The 21,528-nt window shown below is 35.3% G+C and overlaps 2 protein-coding genes across 3 annotated transcripts; one reads left to right on the top strand and one right to left on the bottom strand.

Moving 5' to 3' along the window:
* The first annotated feature begins 8,610 nt into the window (after window positions 1–8,610).
* LOC125217584 (60S ribosomal protein L19-1) lies at window positions 8,611–10,295 on the top strand. The gene is made up of 5 exons (XM_048119104.1): window positions 8,611–8,778; window positions 9,218–9,340; window positions 9,479–9,792; window positions 9,873–9,937; window positions 10,020–10,295. The coding sequence occupies exons 1-5, from the start codon at window positions 8,667–8,669 to the stop codon at window positions 10,042–10,044; spliced, it is 639 nt and encodes a 212-aa protein (XP_047975061.1). The 5' UTR covers window positions 8,611–8,666; the 3' UTR covers window positions 10,045–10,295.
* A 715-nt stretch (window positions 10,296–11,010) lies between these two features.
* LOC125217583 (probable ethylene response sensor 1) lies at window positions 11,011–14,113 on the bottom strand. 2 transcript variants are annotated; one of them, XM_048119103.1, is made up of 5 exons: window positions 13,960–14,113; window positions 12,495–13,412; window positions 12,060–12,428; window positions 11,436–11,812; window positions 11,011–11,367 (listed from the first exon to the last, which is right to left on the bottom strand). In XM_048119103.1, the coding sequence occupies exons 2-5, from the start codon at window positions 13,392–13,394 to the stop codon at window positions 11,157–11,159; spliced, it is 1,857 nt and encodes a 618-aa protein (XP_047975060.1). In that variant the 5' UTR covers window positions 13,395–13,412; window positions 13,960–14,113; the 3' UTR covers window positions 11,011–11,156. The 2 variants fall into 2 exon arrangements, with proteins under 2 accessions (XP_047975060.1, XP_047975059.1); XM_048119102.1 differs by having other exon boundaries at window positions 12,495–13,403; window positions 13,960–14,111.
* Window positions 14,114–21,528: the final 7,415 nt, after the last annotated feature.

Genomic DNA, 21,528 nt, shown 5'->3' with positions numbered 1-21,528 from the left:
GACTTATGCTTGCTCTATGTGCTCACTTTGATTGGGAGTTGAAACAAATGGATGTCAAAACTGCCTTTTTGCATGGTGATTTAGATAAACCTATCTATATGAAGCAACCTGAGGGTTTTGTTGATCCTAAGTACCCCAATCATGTTTGCTTGCTGAAAAAGGCTTTGTATGGTTTAAATCAGTCCCCTAGACAATTGAATATCAAGTTTAACTCTTGTATGTAGAAGCTTGGTTTTGTCAGAAGTACCTTTGATGCTTGCCTTTATGTGAAAAATCTTGATAAAAATCTTGTGTTCTTGTTGCTATATGTTGATGATATGCTGATTATGGGACCTTGCCTTAAGTCTATTAAGCATGTGCAAGCTACTCTATGTGATAATTTTGAAATGAAGGATCTTGGTGATGCTCAAAAGATTTTGGGTATCAATATCTTTAGGAACAGAAAGGAGTCTGTCCTTGTGCTTAACCAAGAACCATATGTGCATAAGATCTTGCAAAAGTTTAACATGTCAACTGCTAAAATTGCTACTGTACCTTTAGCTGCTCATTTTTTTGTTGAGTAAATATTTGTGTCCTAAGTCTGATGCTGATATTGCTGCCATGAGAAAGGTGCCTTATGCCAATGCTATAGGTTCTGTGATATACTTGATGGTTAATACTAGGTCTGATATTGCTTATGTTGTGTCTTGCTTGAGTAGATATATGTCTAATCCTGGACCTGTGCACTGGGAGGCCTTGAAATGGCTTCTTAGATATCTGAAACATACTTCTAAGTATGGTCTGTGCTTTTCTAAGTGTGATGATGGTGTTGAGCTATGTGGTTTTGTTGATTCTAACTATGCCAATGACAAGGACAAGAGAAAGTCCACTACTTCTTATGTGTTTACTGTGTGTAGGTCTTGTGTTAGTTGGAAATCACAATTGCAGCACAAAGTTGCCCTCTCCACTACTGAGTCAGAATATATAGCCATCACAGAGGCTATGAAGGAGGCTATTTGGTTAAAGGGAGTTCTCTCTGAAATTAATTTTTTGAATGAACTCCTGTTGTGTATTCTGATAGTCAGTCTGTTATACAATTATGCAAAAACCCTGTGTTTCATGATAGGACCAAGCATATAGATGTTAGGTTCCATTTCATTAGAGATGTTGTTGAAAAAGGTGAAGTTTTTTTGCATAAGGTGCATACTGATAAGAACCCTGTTGATATAGGCACTAAGTGTTTACCTGTTGATAAATTGTTCTCTTGCATTAGAAGATTGCATTTTGATTGTGGTTAGCATATGCATCTGCATGTCCCGGAGGAAAGACCTTGATGATTCATTGAGCCTTGGCTTAATTGAGATCACAAGGCAACTAAAGTCCTACAAGACTAATTGGATTGCCATCTGGTGTCTTGTTAGGCAACCTGGCCTTATCTCTTGACTAATGAGCTTAAAAACTCTTTGGTGTCTTGAGAGGGCCTTGTAGGTTGTGATGAAAGCAACACATGACTGTGGCTCTCCTCTGTTTACCCAATTTAGTCCAAGGTGGACTATGTGAAGTATTATGGACTCTAATTGTTTTGGGCTTTGATTTTATTCAGTTGGGCTGATTTAATTCATGTGGCCCATCTTATTATTGGTGACCCATATTGGTTTGGCCCAATAACTAATCTGGGATGCTCCGATGGCTGCCACGTGGCTATCTCACATGGATCTTGGATGAGGGCCGTTGGATTTGGGGTGTGTTAGTTATGAGTCTTGTGACTCATTGCCTTCTCATTCATTCCAGAATTCTCTCTCTCTCCCTCTCTCTCGCGATCTGCTTCTGCTTCTCTCTTCTCTCTCCCTAGATTCCAGCGCCGTTCGCCGATTATCTTCTCCTATCTTCTGTTTCCACCGTTGATTCTCGGTTCTAGAGAGGTTCATCGGTTTAGGTTCTGAGTGTGTGAGTGCTTGTGCGTTCCTTCTCAGATCTAGGGTTTGTCCAACTTCTCTGTTGGATTCTTGTGTGATTGGAGGCTTCTTTGAGAGTTCTTGTGTTGCGAAGCAGTGTTCTGAGAGATCGGTGTGAGATCCTTGTGGGAGAGGTAGTCTATGTGTTGTAGCAGTTGGAGTATCCCTAGGGTTAGGGTTTGGTTACTTCGCGTTGCTCCCTTGAGACTTGTTGGTGAAGATTGAGGAGGTCCTTGTCCCTGTGAAGTCGTGTGTGTGCAACCTGAGCCATATCCTAAATCTTCTTACCTTGCTTTGCTTGTTCTATCTTAGTTAGATCCAAAAGGATCCTTTGCCTTGTGATTACTAACTTGTGTATCTAATGTGCAGGTGTCCCAATCAGTAGGAGCTTGGATTCCAGATCCAGTCGGAATCCGGTCAAGGATCTGAAGTGAGCTAGGGTTTCTGATCTGGGTTCTGACTCTGTAATAGATACTTAGTTGTTTTCTTAGTTCTCTTGTAATCTTGTTATCGATTGCTTGTACTTGGCTTGTAACTTCTGAGATTAGTCATCTCAGAGCTCAATCAATAAAAGAGGTCCTAGTAATTAGTGAATCCCTAGTGATCTGATCCCTACAAGTACAAATATCAGTTCTCCTAAATTCAAATGTTTATCCTATAATTTTTACAAAAGGATATCACCCAACTCCTTACCATGCGTTCTTTTTTCTTTCTTCACCTATTTCACTACCAACCTGAAAAGTCTCCAACCAAAAATTAAATCATTATAAAAATATTTTTCTTGTGACGTATCTCTCCCAACAAATAGCAATCAGTTTCACATACAAAAATCCCACGATTTCAAGTTTATTTCTCGTACGAAATTGGGGTCTCCGATGGTTGGAAAGGTGATCGAAATTGCACCTACACGAAAGGAACTACTCGAAGGAGATGAGAGAGAGGAAGGAGAAGTAAATTGCATTAATTCATAATTGAAATGGAAATAAAATGAGTAAGTAGGTTATGTGCATATACGAAATAACAAACACACATAACAATCTAACCAACTCGGGATCCCATGCTCCCGCGCGTATGGTGATCTAATCCTCTACTTTTCACGTATTGCATGTATCACTTATTTAATTAAATTTCACCTCTCTAAACGATTAATTATCTTATTAATTGAAAAATGTGCATAATTAGTACTCCCTCCGTCCCAGTTTTGGAGTCACATTTTGTCATAAAAATCCGTCCCAGTTTTAGAGTCACATATAGAATTTTCCATTTTGGTCATACAATTTTATCCCATTGTTCATCAAAATTACATCAAAATGTCATTATCTACAATAAGATAAACCAAAATAAAAATAAAAAACCAAAAAGTAAAAAAGGGACCCACCTTCAACCAACTCACTTCATTTATTACGCACTCCACCATCTCACTTCATTTATTACACACTCCATCAATTCCTTAAAATCCGTGTCATAACTAAATGTGACTCCAAATGTGGGACGAAGGGAGTATTTAATTAATACTATATTTTACTACCTCCGTCCACAAAAATTTGTCCCACTTTGACCCGGCACGAGTTTTAAGAAATATAATGGAAAGTGAGTTGAAAAAGTTAATGGATTGTGGATCCTACTTTTATATATTAGTTTTATAATAAAATGTGAGTAGGAATGAGTTAGTGGAATATGAGATCCATTGCCAAAAATGGTAAAAATGGAATGGGATAAATTTTGGGGGACGGACGGAAATGGAAAAATGGGACAAATTTTGGTGGACGGAGGTAGTAACATTTTACATTGATAAATAGAAGTATTTTTTCAATGATATTAGAAGTGCATACAAACATTAGTAGTAGTAAAAAAAATAAATTTGTCAGAGTCTAGACAGGGGGTGATAGCTGGATATAGTGTATAGGTACCTATTTTTATAGCCTTTATCAGTTTTCCCTAGCTTACTTATTAAAATTTTCTTTCATATCCCCTGTCTTCTACCACCATATATTTCTTTTCCAGAGTTCAGATTCAAACTTCCTGGGGCGGGGTGGAGCGGCCACGGCGGGGTTATAAGGTTCGGTGCCGGCCAAGCCACCTATTTTTATAGCCTTTATCAGTTTTCCCTATGCTGGTTTCGTCGTTGCAACAACCTATCCTCATTTCCACATCAGTATTATTTCTAATTCAATTTTTATTGTTGATGTTTATTAGCCACGTAGATTATTTGAAGAATTAAAAGTTAACAATTGAATACTCATTAAAATACATGTTTATTATGTGTTTTGATATGTTCATTGTTCATCATAGTCCTTGAATAAATTGCACGAAAATTAATTTAATCACATTATAACCTAAACAAATCCTTAAGGAATCCGTTTGTTTTCTCGCTCTACCGTTGCACAATCCACAACAACCAGCCCACATGCCAAGGTGCGCCGATATTATTCTACGAGTTCTTACAATGTTGGGCACCGACTTGCGAACACCCAACTATAAGAAGATTTAATCGAACATATTTCGTCGATATTTGGTAACTAGTAGCCGATCTCCCGCGACATGTTTCTAGCGTAACTCTTCAGCGATGGATAATGCTTTTCCACTAAAATTGTATTGATGGCTTGTTCTACCAATTTAATTTTAGGATTATGTATTTTATCGCTTACAATGAATTGTAATTTTAGGATTCAATTATGTATTTTTTTTAGATTTTTTCTATAAAATATCATTTTTGTAGTAATGTTTAATTTAAAATAAATTAGTCAGAAAAAAGAATATGAAGGAGTGAGACTAAATAATAGAAGAGATGCGATTTGTATATATAATCTATGGGTTGCGTTAGTATGCTAACTAATTTACAGTAATAACTAATAACTTTTAATTCCGTGTATTAAAATTATCAACACAAAGACATAATATATCAATACAACATGTAAATTTAAATATCAACACAAAGACATAAATTTATCAAATTCTATTGTGCTGATAAATTTATATCTTTATGTTGATAATTTTTACATACAAAATTGATATTAGTTATTAATTATTACTATAACTCAGTTGATAAGAGATATCGTAAAAAGTGGTATAAATCCCATAAATTGTTGAAAGAAAAGATGGTGTCAATATATGATTGTGAATGGCCTTATATAGAATGTACACTAAATTTAAAACAATTAACTTTTTTTTTCCACTTATTGCTCATTTGGAAAGGAAAAACAAAGTGTATATAAAATATATGTATGATTTCGATACATGTTTTGTCCATTATTAAGTGTTAGTGCTACTATGTCCATTATTAAATATTCATTTTTTTTAACTAAAAATGAAACGTTTTTTTATTGTTTTATTAAAAATGATAAATTTTTTTAGATAAAAGTATATTAAACTAATATTTTTTTAATCTATTTTTTTATTTTCTCTCCATTCGGATGTGACTGAATTAGTAGATAGAGACATTTAGAGTGCATTTAATGGCCCAATCAAGTGTTTGATTTGTTGGTTAAATTTTCTGTGTGGCCTGTTGAATTAAGGTTGAAAATGGTTGTGTTTATTATCATGAAATTTTAGTGATTATATTCTATGCAACACTATTTCAATTTTAAATTACTTGGAATTACTAATATAGCCCTCAGTCTTGGAATGTAGGAAAAATCAGTAGATAGTTTTGGAATTTCTTACTCCCTCTGTCCCGCGAATAGGAGGCCCGATTCACTTTTACCATAAACAGTAATAGTGTCCCACCTTCCACTAATTCATTACACACATATTTCATTTAAAACTAACATATATAAGTGATACCTCTATTCCACTAACTTTTTTCCTCCCACTTTTCTTAACATTTTTGGTTTTAAATAAACCAAACTTGTGTTATTAGAGCATCCACAATGGGGCGGAGGATGCGACAGACGATGCACCCTTCGTCCCTTAGTCTGCCACTGCAGCACCACGGACTATGCACATTTTATCCTCCGCGCCATAAGCATCGTCCGCGGACTATGACACGGACGATGCATCCTCCGGCATATCCTGTGTCCCTTAGTCCGCCATTGCAGGGGGTGTGGACTATAGGGCGGAGGATGCACACATTTTTATTTCTTCTAATATATATCACCAATTTTTTTACTTCATTTCACACCTTTCACTCCACTCTCTTCCTCATCTCAATTTCTCTCTAAATTCAATAATGACAATTTTTCATTTTTGCAAGCACAAAAAATAAAAAATAAAAGATAAATATTAACAATAGGATTTGCCTTTAGTGTTTTTATATTTATTCTTGCTAATTAATATGTTTGCAAACTTAAAAAATAAATGTTGTAGTGTTTAAATATTCAAATAATAAATAAAATACTTAGGGCGGGGCTTAAGCGAGCTATAGTCCGTCCCATTGCAGGTTGAAGGGGCGGAGGATAAAATACTGATGTGGCAGCGCATAGGGTGGGGCTTAGGGCGTCGCATCCTCCGCCTCACTGTGGATGCCCTTAGAGCATCTCCAAGGGGAGAAGATATATAGAAAAGATATATTATTATGTATTTACCTTCTTAAAAAGTGAAATATACCCTTCTAAAAAGTACTCCCTAGTCCCTCCATTTCGCCATAGTTGAGTCATTTTACCCTCTCTTACTTTATTCTCTCTACTTTATTCACTTTATACTTTATTCTCTCTACCTTTTTCTCTCTCTTACTTTTTTATCTATTTATTTAACACATCGAACATTCATTTCTAAAACCCCGTGCCCAAAAGTTCCGCCTCGACTATAGCGAAACGGAGGGAATAACACATTTCAAAGGGAAAAGGTATATAGAAAAGTAAATTATTTTTTTAAAATAAAATAACAGTACAAAATGCATTAAAAAAACGTAAAGTGTAATACCTTCTCAAAACCTTTCCCATTGGAAAATGATTTTTCATGAAAATAATGCAAATAAGATAGTTATAAGATTTTACCTCTCCATTGATGGGGAGTTAAAGGTATCTCTTCAAAATGGGAAAAAATATAATACCTTCTCAAATGCTCTCTCTTTGGAGAATGTTTTTTCATGCAAAAAGGTAAATGTGGTAGTTATATTAGTTTACCTCTCCATTTACCTCTCTCGTTGGAGATGCTCTTAAGGCCTATGGATAACATATAATTCATTTAAACACCACAAATAGTAGAAAACCAAGAAAAGCATTGCTGCAAAATGGTTGTATTCTTATCTAAATGAAAAATAAACTTCAATTCAAACACACCCTTAAACTACAAAACAAAACTACATAAAAGACCATAGCGAAAAGCAAACGTTTCATATTTAGACGAGAGAGTATTACATTTCATTTTTATTATTTTTAATAAATAGACTTTATATAGCAATAATTAATTTCATACACATATTACATACATAAAATATATTAGCAGAGCTACTATTTTATTAATTTTCTATTTATTTTTATATTTCATAAAAGTTGTGTTAATGTAATGTGAAATATTTACTGATTAGGAATTAAGGGGGTGTTCGGTTGGCAAGACTAAATCTCATAATTAAATATGTATCATGTTTGGTTCATAAGATTGACCCTCACAACTTAATCCTAGATGGGTAGTCTCATGATTATTAGTCATAGCCTCCCTCTCCAACTAAAATAATCCCATAATTTAATCTTAGATGGATAGTCTCATGATAATTAGTCATAGCAACCGAACGTCACCTAAGTGTAGGGATGTCAATTCAACCCGAAACCCGTGGGCCGGCCCAAACAACTCGGTAATATGAGCAGGTTAGGGCTTAATTTTATTACCCGAATACAAAACGGGCTAAATGGGTTGGCCCGAATGGGTTGACGGGTTAAACGGGTTGGCCCGAACGGGCTGCGGGTCGGCCCGATGGGTTGTGAGTTTTAATTATAAGAAATTAAGTTTTAGGGGTTTTTTTACATTTTTGAATCCTCAATCTTCATTCTACACAATCATCAGTCTTATTCAATCTTCATTCTACACTTTTCCACTCGATCCCACAATATCAGGCTTTCATGTTCCATCTCAACTCATTATTGCACCGACCCATCATCTGCCACTAGTGTCTTACCACCACCAAAGCCAATAAGACAAAATTAAGAACTAACCCATCAAAATCTTAATATATTTATCATTTTAATAATGATTCATGTAAGATATGATTTTTAATTTTCACAAAGAAATAGTTACGAACAATGTCATAATAATGACACGAACACAAGCTTTAATTTATATTGTAGTTGATCGAGATGAAAGGCTTCTTTTCAATGTATTATTGAAGAAAACTATGAAAATTTGAAGATTTTATATGATTCTAAACTAAAAATAAAAAAAGTATCTAAAATTTAAAATCATTTTATAGAAGAAAATTTTGATACAAGAGATTATTTTCGAAAGCTTTTAGGCCCGAATAGTCCGATGGGTTAGCCCAAAACCCGACGGGTTAGGGTTAGGGTTGAAAATTTATGACCCGAAAAATTCATAACCCGAATAGCCCGCACCTAAATAGCCCGACGATCCGAGTGGGCTGGCCCGAACCCAAACGGGTTAGCCCGATTGACATCCCTACCTAAGTGTATGTACGGTAGGATCAGTAATCTATGGAAGCCCAATCAATAAAAAGCCCAGGAAACAAGAAGCCCAATCTTAAAAAACCCTAGGCAACAATCCGTATAAATCTTATCGTCGTCGCCTCTCAATTCATTTCCCATCACATCCACCACCGGCGAAGAGGAGAGGAGAGGAGGAAAGATGGTGACGCTTAAGCTGCAAAAGCGGCTTTCCGCCAGCGTATTGAAGTGCGGCAAGGGGAAGGTTTGGCTCGATCCTAATGAAGTAAACGAAATCTCTATGGCCAACTCCCGTATGTTCTCCTTTCTCCTTTCAACTTTTTCAAGCTACATTAAAAAGGACAAAAATCGGGTGCTCATTGAGAAATTGGATTAATTTGTGTTTGAATAAACTAGTTTCAGATTTGTTTTACTTAGGGCTTGGTTAAGCATTTGTGTGTAATCAGGCCACCTAATTCTCCTAAATTGTTCTGGAATTAATTCTGATAATTGAAGTGATTTGACATAGCTCTGAACTCACTGTTCAATTACACGATTTAAATGTCTATAGCTTGCCTTGACTGTAGAATTTGTCGATAGTCAGAGCCGTGAGGTAGATGAAATACTTAATTTTAACTGTGTATATCACATATCCAGTTCATATATCATCATTATTATTTGTTTTGTTTTGTTTTATTATGTGAATACACTATTATACACATAATTAAATTATGGATATTCTTTTGGATGCAGGACAAAATATTAGGAAGTTGGTTAAGGATGGTTTCATTATCAGGAAGCCAACCAAGATCCACTCACGTTCCCGAGCCCGCCGAATGAAGGAGGCAAAGAGGAAGGGACGCCACTCTGGATATGGTACAGTTCTGCGTGATTTTGCTTTTATTCTGGTTTATTGGAGATAGTTATACGGCTAAGGGGTTTTAAATCTTTTGGTTGTTATTTTTCAATCATATCCTTACCTAGACCTAATTTATTTGTTTTTAATTATTGCAGGTAAGCGCAAGGGTACCAGGGAAGCAAGGTTGCCGACTAAGATTCTGTGGATGAGGAGGATGAGAGTATTGAGGCGTCTGCTGCGCAAGTATCGTGAGGCAAAGAAGATTGACAAACACATGTACCATGACATGTACATGAGGGTCAAAGGAAATGTGTTCAAGAACAAGCGTGTGTTGATGGAGAGCATTCACAAGTCCAAGGCTGAAAAGGCTAGGGAGAAGACCTTGTCCGACCAGTTTGAGGCCAAGAGAGCAAAGAACAAGGCTAGCAGGGAAAGGAAGTTTGCTAGGAGAGAAGAACGTCTTGCTCAGGTATAACTTCAAGACTCTTAAATTGTATAGTAATTTGTTGGATTTGTTAATCCCAACATCCTATTTCATAACCAATGTAGGGACCAGGAGAGAAGGTAGCTCCACCTGCAGCAGCTGCCCCTGCACAGACAGCTCAGCCAGCACAGTAAGTGTATTGCAATTGCACCTCAATTCACTGGCTGCGATTTGAAGTTTTATCATCTGATATTTGGTATATCTTGTTGTAGGCCAATTAAGAAGTCGAAGAAGTGATATACTTGACGAATAGTTTTCACCTACCGGCACTCGGCACCCTGTTTATGGTTTTGCTAGAACTGTACCCCACTTCTTTTACACCCTTAATTTTGAGTTGCTTTTATCATATAACTATGTTTAGTGAAAGGAGTATTGAAATTATTATGTTTCCATAAGTTGATTTATACTCCTATTTGATTTCTTATAAGTTGTGCATGTTCCTAAATGGGGTATAATTTCTGGTTTATCTCATAGTATCTTTGTTATCAGGTGTCTTGTTTTTAGATGTGTTATTTCCCTTGCTTGTAAATTTATTGTCTTGGCTTTAATGTTTTTCAGTTTTGATTATGTTGTCTCTTGGGAAAGTATAAACATTTAGTTTGGCACAGTTTTAATGTATAATTGGTCAAGAAAGTTAAGGGGTAATGTAAGTAGTGTTTATGGATTGTGGGCTCCAAATCATTAGTAGTGTAAGTTGTAAATAAAATTATGTGTAAGGTAATGTGTTGTTTAACTATTTTGAAATTAGTAAATTCATACTTTTCTGGTATGAATTAATAAGGAAACAATTCATACTTTTAAAGTATGTTGCATGTTTGTAGCTTCATTCAGATGTTTTATACTATCTTTAAAAAATGGGCTTTTACATGTATAAGGGATGGTTATGTTTCGAGGTATTTGAGTTGTATTTATATTTGTGGCTTTTCAAGGTATTTGATTCAATTCATTTTTTTAGCAAAAACTTTATTCTCATACTTTACTCTTTTCTTCGTTTTTTCTTACTTTATTCACTCTTGTTTTATTCTCTTCTTCACAACGTATCAATTTCTTAAATTCTGCTAAAAGAATTGCCTCAAGAAATTCTCTCTGCGGAGGGATTACTCTTTTTGGATAGCATGACTCCTCTAGTTGAAGTGATTTTTGATTGATTCATGTTAATACTTATATTTGGAATTAGTTGTGATGAATGAACAACCCAGTCAATATTCGAGGAGCCAACAACTTACATATCTTTATGTATAAATTCATAACAGATCTTTCCTTAAGATCTTTGCCACATGACTTGTCAACTGTATTTCAACATCAACTTTTTCTTTAACTTTTTAACATCACGTAAGTCATACAATCTCCTAAATAAGGCTTGTTGTCCCGTAATGTGAGGCCAATCTGGCGTCGTAGTTGATGAAAGCTTTCTGAATTGTGTTGTCTATGGTTGTAACAATGCAGCCGGCTTTGTTTGCTTTATCGTATTTCCCGAGCCTGACTACGAACGTAACAGTGCTGCCGTGCCCCAACCCTTCGCTTTCAACCCACATATGGCCTCCCATCAAGTTCACAAACCTGTTTACTTCATTGTTCAGTAAAACTGAAAATTGAGTAAAATTAAGTAGAAAAAGACTGATGTGTACCTTTTGCAAATTGGAAGGCCGAGACCGGTACAGGATCGGTTCCGCGTGGGTGAGTTTTGGGGATCGGCAAACTTGGTGAAGAGACGTGGGATGTCAGTTGGGCTGATGCCACAGCCAGAATCTCTCACCTGCACTCTCAAGTAAAAATGGATGTCTGTTGAAGGTGGCGAGCCCCTGATGTTTTCCGGCTTTGCAACGGAGGCCTCAATGGTGATATAGCCTTCCTTTGTGAACTTAACGGCGTTACCAACCACGATCAGTATGATCTGCATCAGCCGTTTCTCATCGCCGGTAGCGTACACAGGCAAGTCAAGACCCACTTTCAAAGTTAGGGACACTTTCTTCACTGATGCAATGGGCCTTATCAACTCCACAACCTGTGCTTCAACACAACAACTCCCAATCAAAAAAAGGCAAGCCACTTACTTAAATGACAACTATGTCAACAACTGTCAACACGAAGACATTTGTATGTCAACTAAATGCAGTTGACATCACATGTCAACGGAAGACATACGTATGTAACTACATTTAGTTAACAGTAGGTTGTTGACATAGTTGTCATTTATCAGTTTAAGATAGTTATCAACCGATCATATCCCTAAAAAAATATATATTCATCACCTCTCCAAAAGTTGCTTGAAGATTGAATAACTCTGATTCTAAATGGAGGCTGCCATCTTCCAGTTTTGAAAGGTCCAAGACGTCGTTGATGAGCGTTTCTAGCACGTTGCCACTCTTGAGTATGGTCTCGATCATGACCCTTTGGTCTGGACCTAGCTCCGCTTCTAAGAGCACTGAACATAGAGATAGGATAGCATGCATTGGTGTTCTCATTTCGTGGTTCATTACAGAAAGGAAGTCATTCCTAGCACGGATGGCCAGCTCTGCCTCTTGCCTAGCTAAATCCAGAGCTACGTTCTGCTGCACCAGCTGATCGTGAGACCTCATCGATTCTTCCAGAATCGCAGCATGAGAGAGCGCTACTGCCACCTAAACGTCGAACCAAGACAAGACAAAATCATTTCATTTCATTTCAAGACAAGAAAAAAAACGAACCTGATCAACGACGACTTCTACAAGCTCAAGCTCATGGTCGCGCCATTGCCTAATTCCGCTAAGAACAAGAACCATCACAGCGTAGCTTTTAGCCGACAGCTGAGGGCAGTTGTTGATATGGAAGTTCGAGAGGTCCAAGAGTGGTACACGAACCGCGACAGATTCAGGAGACATGTATCCACCACGGACAGGCTTAATATTTGCCAAAGGGCATGTGTGTGGAATATGGATTGCCTCAGCCCGACTAAAGATTTCGTTGACAATTGGAAGACTGGTGGGCACAGTGGATCCAACCGGTATCAGATTCGTCAAAGTGTGGGATAACTGCAGATTCAATCCTCGTTGAGACGGCATCCACAGGGCACATTCTTCCAAATCCAAGGTCCTCCCAAGCTCAACAAGAGTAGTTTTCAGAATAGTGTGTCTATCGAGTGTGCTTCTGATCTCGTGAGTTAGCATCCGGACATGCCTACTCGTCTCTTCCTGCTTTATGATAAGTCCCATCTCTCTGTCTAGCTCTTCGGCCTTGTTTTTCAGAAACGACTCCCGTGTTTTGACACTGAGCAGTTCGGGGATGATGTGAACGAGCATCAGTGCTGTGACACACGACACAGCAGCAGTGGAAACTTTTGCTATGGTCATTACAAGTGCAACGGTTTTCGAATGAAGAGTGAATGTCCAGAGATTGATTAGATGAGTTGCTCCACAGAGAATGATGAAAGCACCAAACTGTATCAGCACCCATCTGTATGGAAAGAATGAAGACTTCTGGACAAAGTAGATGAGCTCAAGAGGAATGGAGAAGTACGCAATTGCGATGAGGAAATCGGATATGTATTGATATTTCACCAGGACTCCATCAGCGGGCCAGTGACTCTCGACGCAGTCGCATGACTCCATTAGAGGAACCTATCCCAACTCCAATTACATTACAATTGCTTCAACATCATTAGCTTTTTGGGAAATTTCAAAAACAAACAATTTCAACAAAATCTTTCAGTTTCTTATTTCAGGTTTTTTAGTCTGTAGATTATAACTGATACTACCTTGCATTCATCCTAATAAAACATAGTAGTATCGATTTTTAACACAATATTGAAATCCAAATTAATGATCCATAAAATTGATTTATCAGATAACTAACTAAAAGTTGTTAGTTATTAATGAATAGCAATGAACCAGACATTCTTCACCACTTATACATTCATGTGCCTCTTCATAAAATTCCATTTTACTAACATCAATTGATCTTATTAAAATCAGCTTCTAATCCAACAATTCATCACACATTATTATTTCTATTATTGGAGCATTTGTTTAATAGATTAGCAAGAGGAGAAGAAGCCAAAAAAAAGTGACAAATTCTACTCATCCATTACCAAACAAGGTAGAGATCGGATCATACATAACTTACTTCAATCAAAAAAGCAACTTTTATTTAAATACAACAGTACTATAGTTTTACCTGATGAAGAAAATTACATGAAGCCAATCAATCCTAGAACATGGATTCAGTTGGCTAAGTCTGATTTGAGAAGGGAAAATGGTTGGATTGTTTTGAGGAAGAGAGTCATGAAAAAGTAAGGTGGAGGGAAAATAAAATGAAAAAACATTTATAGCTATGATTTGAGGCATCGCATTCACGGAGATGAAAGAGACTAGCAGAGCTGTGGTTCAATGAACTTGGGCACACGTGTGACAACTGCATTGGATCCATCCCCAGCTTGCACGTGTGACGCCCGCATTTTATTGGCCGGCCTAAATAACATAATAAAGGAGCTCTCTTTTCCCAAACCTAATTTATAAATCTATACTTGGAAATGGAAAATGATTCAAGCAGTGAGCAATTATTTTGTACAGATCCATTTAGTAATTGAATTCGAAATAATGATAATGATCACTTTGCTAGCGGTTAAGCGCATTCATAATAGGACGTATTAACCAATAGTCTATCACTAGAATAACTAAAAACGTCTCCTGCAACGTCACTAGGACATCTCACGGCCTGTCACATAAATTGAAAAATACGATTAATTCATTCTAATTGTTGGTGTTTATCAATTATTAAAAAATAAAGTGCAATAAGTTGTAAATATAGAGTATAAATAAAAAAAACTAAAAATAAAATAAAAAAATCGCCTAGCCTATCGGTGTCCACGCAATAGCGGACTAGCGATCGGCTAACGGTTTAAGTCCGCGGATGAGAGCTCGTCCTACTTTGGGACGTCCGTCGCGTTAGGCTAACGCAATAGTGAACATCCTCACGCCCTAACCGTTAGTCCGTGCTCTAGTCCACTATTCTAAGCATTTACATTTGGTGCTAGTGCCATATCTTTTGAAGTCTTTGAACTACTCCCTTAGTCACATTAAATGGATGTGACATATTCTTTTTGGGCACAAGTTTTTAGGTAGTGGTGTTCAGTGGTTAAATGAAAAGAGAATAAAGTAATAATGATAAAAAAAAGTAGAATAGATGAAAAAGTAAGAGAGATTGAGAGTTGTTTTTTTTGCTATAAAAGAAAATGTATCAGTTATAATGGGACAATCCAAAAAGGAATACGTCTCAGTTATATATTGGGATAAATGGACAAAGGGAGTATGTTGGTATTTTTAATTTATCGGAGTATTTTTTAATTTGAAAATCTAGTGGGTGAAGGGAAGAGGTATCCAGTGGGTGAACATTGGAACAATTGTGGATTCGCAAATTTCTATTTGGAATTGCAAGTAAACAAAGATAGGTATATGGCATACAATATATACATCAAATTGAGGACTGACCTAATATGGTTAGGCAAAACATATTTTATAATCTTGTTCAGAAATACTCTTCACGTCTCTCTATAAGTGAATCATTTTTCTTTTTGAGATGTCACACTCTAAATGATAAATTTCTAAAAATAAAAATATCCCTCTCTCTATTTTTTCCTTCTATCTTACTTTATTCTATCCACTTAACTCACAAAATAACACTATATAAAATCTGATATCAAAATAAAAATGTTCCATTTAAAGTGGGACGGAGGGAGTACGAGAGTTAGCAAAGAACGTAGAAGTATGACGATTGACGACATTGTTAGCCCACCGAAACATATTAAGCCATCAGCTGCATATTCACGTCTCAAAGGGTCAAATAATACAATCGTGGCAGACGTATTATCTGAATTTAATATTTAGGTTCCGAGCATCATGTTAGATAGTCCTCCACATCACATTATTTAGGTTTAAATGTACCAAAGAAAGAAGATGGTTGTGCATCATGTTAAACTACTAAATAAGGATACAACAATGTTCTAGGAAATAACAGAATAGGGAAAGAAGTGCAACATCAGAAGAAATCTCATACTCCTCCGTCCCAAGAAAGTTGAGTCGTAGTAAATTTTTTTGTTTGTCCCAATACAGTTGAGTCATTTCTTTTTTTGGTAAAAACTTTATTCCATCTCTTATTTTATTCTTTCTACATCTCTACTATTTTATTTTCTCTCTTACTTTCCTCTCTCCACTTTAACCTTTAACAAATCAATTTCTTAAATCTTGCTGGAGCCAAATCCGATGGGCTGATCCAAATAAGTCATCAAAATTGAAGGGTTAGGATTAAAAAATCAAACAATGTTAAAACTCTTAAATCTTGTCACACATCGACTTGATGATGATCCTAGCTCATCTATATAAGTATGGATAGTTACTCTCCCCCTTATAAGACCTTTTAAGAGGTGAGTGACTCATTTCTAATACCTTATAAAATAATCGGTTCATTCCAACGAGTTATAGCAAATAAGTGTTTTCAATTGATTGGCGATGCAACCCATTCGTGGAGCCTAAATTTCGAATTCTCAATATACTTGATTCACTAATTCACTCCATCCGTCCACAAAAAATAGGGCAATTGGTGTATGGCACAGGTTTCAAGAGAGAAGGAAAAAAGTAAGAGATGAGAAGAAAAAGTAAATGAGAAGTAGTGTTAGTGGAATGATGTGTAGGATTATTATTTGTTGAAAACTTTCCATAAATGAATGTGCTCTATTTTTTTTTGGACGCATTGAGTATTACTTTTAGTGTCACAATTAAGAAAGAAAATTAATACAGTACCTATTAGGAGAGTGTTATATTTCTAACTCAATACTTAATTGCTAACTACAATTAAACAATAGTCATTAGATATTCAAATCAAGGGCCTAGATCATCAGCTCCGGAATGACAATATTCAGTACGATAAAAAAAAAAGGTTACGTTCGGTTAACATGACAAAATAATATGGGGATTAAGTATGGGATAAATCTAGATTGAATATTGGATAAATAAAAAGTGTTCGGTTGATTTGACATTCTTCCTATGCTTTAAAATATATTTAATTTATATAATTACTTAACACGTATTTACTAAGATATCCCTTCATATCCCTCCGTCCATAAATTATTTCCGCACCAGCTTCTCCCTCACCGCCGGCTCAGCACGGCGGCACCACCAGCAAAAAACCATCCAAACCACCGCATGCTTTGATTGGAGAGCCCTCAATCATCCCAATCACGTCCCTCCCCCCTCCCCTCCCCGATTTGATTTGCGATCGAACAGCGATCTCAGCCACTCCATCACCTCAGTGTCTCCGCCGGCGAAAATCACCAATTTGCTGGTGCAGCACCGCCGTCACCGCCTGAGACATGGGAATCGATACAGTAATAGAGTTTTCCGAGGCGGCAAAATCTAGATCTGACCGGTGTAGTTGACGATGAAGGAGACGATAGGGGGGCAAAAATGGAACTAAAGTTTAATCATTCCCCATACTGTTTTTGTCGCAGGGGTACGGCTGCGACTCATAATGGGGAGATTATCCATCTAAGATAATATCATGGATTAATTAGTTGTCCAATTTTACTAACCGAACGTAGAATTAAATAGTGCACATTCTACGGTTGCACCAACCCACAAAGTGTATTAATGTCAATTTACAACAAATTAGTAATAACTAACTTTTGAAAAATATCTCATAACTTGAAAACGCATATAACTTTCTCGATTTAAATTATGTTTTTGCACAACATATATCAAATTAAAGATAATTTCATAAGGATTCTAACGAGATCTCACTTGCATATATTCCGATGTCAAAATTTGAAATTTTCTTTGAAATTTTGAAATTTTTTCGTACAGCAACAAATGTCAACATAGTATATAAAATATATCAATATAATACATGTAGAATGTCAATATAAGCAATGTGTTAACATTCTCAGAGCATTGTGTTGATATTTTTGAAACACTATGTTGGCATTTTCATTCAATACCCTAATTTGGTAGGATTTTTTTTTTTTTTTATCTTTTTGGATTTAATTAATAAAAACAAAAATTACACGCGGAAAATTTAAACTACAATATTTCTAAAATCCTATGGCCTTAAATTAGTTGTAGTTAGCAATTAAATGATGAGTGATGCACTTTTTACACTAAAACTACATGCAAGTATATAGGATAGATCTAGTATAGCTAAAGGTAAGTACCAGGATATTGAACACGGAGAATATAATTGCAACTGACTATTATATACTAAGTGTCAAATACTATCTAGAGAAACAAGAGAAACTTTGGGTTTAAATAAATAAAGCAAGTAAATTAGGCAGATAAACAACTAATTGCAATTAAATCACAAAGATAGAGTATGAGAGATAAGAGAATTCCCCGTGTGTTCACAATTTTGGTTATACGAATTCCAACTATAATACCCTAGCACAGTTTATATTTCGATAGAACGAGTCACCTAGCTTATGCTCATGCGTACAAATGTTGATTACTAACATTAGGGTTGTCAATCCTAACACGTAACTCCATAAAGCTCCTAAGACCCTTAAAAAGTCCCCACTCTCAATTAACAGTGTCGTTTTAAGGGAAGCTAATTGTAGTGTCTACTAAGTGGACCTAACTCGCTATAACTCTCTCACCGTTAAGAAACAAGTTATATTTGATCATGCACGATTGTGTCACTCAATCATGAAGCTTCCAGGACAACTTAGGGAAGAAACAAAGTAAAAACAAAACGGATATTAAATAGAAAAAGGAATTGTATAAACCAATAAAGTTACTAGCACATCCAAAAGAATCCTATGAATTTAGTTAAACATAATTGAATAAGCTAAAAACATAGATTGAAGTGAAGACAAATTGAACATAAGTGTTAAAGTAAATAAAATCCAAAGGTTGAATCCTTGTAGCTCTTTAATGATCTCTTGCTTCTTGCTTCAACCCCTTGCACAATGAAGAACTCTCATATTTATGCTATGGAATTAATTGATAAAAAGAAGATCTAGATGAATGAATAGGGTTGGAGGAGGATCCATGAAGGCTCCCCTTTTCGGGACTATGGAAGGGTGAATTCTATGAATTAGGTTATGAGGTATATATAGGCTTAAGAAAGATTTAAATTTGGTAAAAAGTCGCCTCCAAGCAATATGAAAAATGGAATTTTCGTTACCCATAGTAGAAGGAAAGATTAGGCTTCACAAGGTAATGACTTCTTTCCTACTTTCGCCGGACGCTACCTGAAGCTCCATATTTTCTACTTTCGCGTTTTGACACCCTTTTTAGGCTCAACTATGCACATTTATCACAAAACATGTCAAAATACCAAAATAGATAAAATATGCAAATATTGAACATGTAATGCAACTTTAACATTAAAGATGGACCAAATAATGGGTTTAAAATAGTGCAAAATTCGAGCGTATCCATGAGTTAGCAATTGATCACTCCTCATACATATTATTTATGTAAGGATCATTATTGAGGACTTCATATTATTTTTTGCAAATATTTTTTTTATAAATTTCAGTAATACTCAAATCCTTTTCAAACCAAATAAAGTTAAAATGCACCATAATATATTCTGCACCCATTATGCAATATTTCCTGCAGCTTAAATATACATCATCGACTGATTAATCATATATATACAACATAACGAATTTATATTGGATTCAAAATATTTCAATCACAATTCATGCTTTTAAGCTATTTTTTTGTCTAAAATTTACGAGGATTTTAATATTTTATTGCCCAATTTCTAGACATTAACTTAAATTCACAATATTAATGTTATTGCTTTTCACAAATCCTACTAAATGTGAATCATATATTTCAAATTCTTATATTTAATTTATTCTAAAGGTTTTTAGAATACGTACTTCTCCTTCTCACTAAAAACAGGGGAGCTCCTTCCACCAAATTTATATTAAAAGAAAATTTGGAATTATATAATTTCAAATATCTATAAATGTATATAGTTAGTGGGGAGTGTTATATTGATAACTAAATATTTAATTGCTCACTACAATTAAATAATAGCAATTAGATATTAAAATCAAGGGCTTAAATCATCAGCCTGGAATGTCAATACGATCAACAAAAAACTGCTAAAGTCCAGGCGAAAGAGAAGGCGACAACGTCTGCATCATCTGCACCGCAAGGTCTGCTCGTGGCCGAAGCGCTCCAGGAGTTCAGTGGCTTTCGTCAGAGTTACGACATGAAGTTGCTACTTGACATGACCACCGCCCGTGACAACTCCTCTGACCCGACCACACGACAAATGTACGAAAATATGATTGAGAGGGTGAAGAAGAATTTAGGTTTTGATTAGAGTAGTATAGGTGTGTTTTAAATTTAGTAATGTAGGTTTTTTTAATTAAGTAATGTACTTAAAATTAAGTAATATAGGTTTTTTGTTTAAATTTGCTGTGTATAATATATTATATTTTGGTTTTATTAATTGAAAATAAAAAAAAATAAAAAAAAAATATAAAATTGGCACTAGTCAAGCAACTAGTCCGCAACACTGCAGGAGACTAGTCCGGACTAAGAATTATTAATGTTGCGGACTATAATTCGGCCACTAGTCCGCACCTTGTGGATGCTCTAAATGGTTGTAACCCAACAATCACTTCTCCCTCTATCCTAGACAACTTGTCACATTTTTTCATTTCCGTCCGTTGCACAAAGTTTGTCGAATTTTATTTTTTACCTTTTTTTATAGTCGACCTTATTTTCCACTATCTTATTCTCACTCACATTTTATTATAAAACTAATATATAAAAGTAGGACTCACATTCCACTAACTTTTTCAACTCATTTTTCATTACATTTCTTAAAACCCGTGTCCGGTCAAAATGTGACAAAATTTATGGGACGGAGGAAATAATAATCATTTATTTATTTGAAATACATGAAAACCTTAATGTTCAATCTATCTAATCTAAAACCATTAATTTTTCATTTGGTCCTTTAATATTGTTTATAGCATCATAATCCAAAACTAAGACTAAATCTACACCATTAGATTTTGAGATGAGTGGATGAAATTAAATCTTACAAATTTATATAAATAGTAGACAAAATATCAACAAAGGGGTAAGATCGTCATTCTGTTATCATATCATAATTTTCGTGGTTTTTTTTATATCAACATAGTGTATTACAAATATCAACACAATGACATGAGAATTTCAACACAAGTACACGAAAATATCAACACAGTTTTATTGATATTTTGCATGCATTATATTGAATTTTTTTTATGCATTTGTTGATATAAAAAAACTGGAACAAAAATTACTCCCTCCGTCCCACTCAAGATGGCTACATTCTTGAGTTGCATGAGATTTTAGGAAGTGTTGTTAGGTGGAATAAAGTAGAGAGGAAAAATGTAGTTGAATATTTAAAATTTTTAATGAGAGAGGAGATTATATCTAAAATTGGAAAGTGACTATCTTGATTGGGACAAAACAATAAAGGAAATGTGACCATCTTGAATGAGACGAAGGGAGTATTAAATTTCATCATTCGACGTTGTCAGAACATATGCAATTGAGATCTCGCTACAATTCTAATAAAATTACCTTTAAGTTGATATATTTTTTGAAAAAAGATAATTTAAATCAAAAGAATTATGTAATTTCAAGTTTTTATATAATTTTTGATGAAAGAGAAAATGGTTAAGCATTAATACTCTTTGAATTCATTTACTAATTATTTAAACTTTAATTATAATACACG

The sequence above is a fragment of the Salvia hispanica genome, chromosome 4, assembly GCF_023119035.1.
Source record: "Salvia hispanica cultivar TCC Black 2014 chromosome 4, UniMelb_Shisp_WGS_1.0, whole genome shotgun sequence".
NCBI classification, from domain to species: domain Eukaryota; kingdom Viridiplantae; phylum Streptophyta; class Magnoliopsida; order Lamiales; family Lamiaceae; genus Salvia; species Salvia hispanica.
Note: the sequence above shows the minus strand (reverse complement) of the source record. Positions and strands in the feature narration are given on the sequence as shown.

Excerpts from the sequence above, each read along its gene's own strand:
- LOC125217584 (XM_048119104.1), top strand. The coding sequence starts at position 8,667 with ATGGTGACGCTTAAGCTGCAAAAGCGGCTTTCCGCCAGCGTATTGAAG. Across the intron at positions 9,793-9,872 it reads GAGAAGAACGTCTTGCTCAG|GGACCAGGAGAGAAGGTAGC; the intron begins GTATAACTTCAA and ends TAACCAATGTAG. Across the intron at positions 9,938-10,019 it reads CAGACAGCTCAGCCAGCACA|GCCAATTAAGAAGTCGAAGA; the intron begins GTAAGTGTATTG and ends ATCTTGTTGTAG.
- LOC125217583 (XM_048119103.1), bottom strand. The coding sequence starts at position 13,394 with ATGGAGTCATGCGACTGCGTCGAGAGTCACTGGCCCGCTGATGGAGTC. Across the intron at positions 12,429-12,494 it reads TAGAAGTCGTCGTTGATCAG|GTGGCAGTAGCGCTCTCTCA; the intron begins GTTCGTTTTTTT and ends TTCGACGTTTAG. Across the intron at positions 11,368-11,435 it reads GGCCTTCCAATTTGCAAAAG|GTTTGTGAACTTGATGGGAG; the intron begins GTACACATCAGT and ends TGAAGTAAACAG.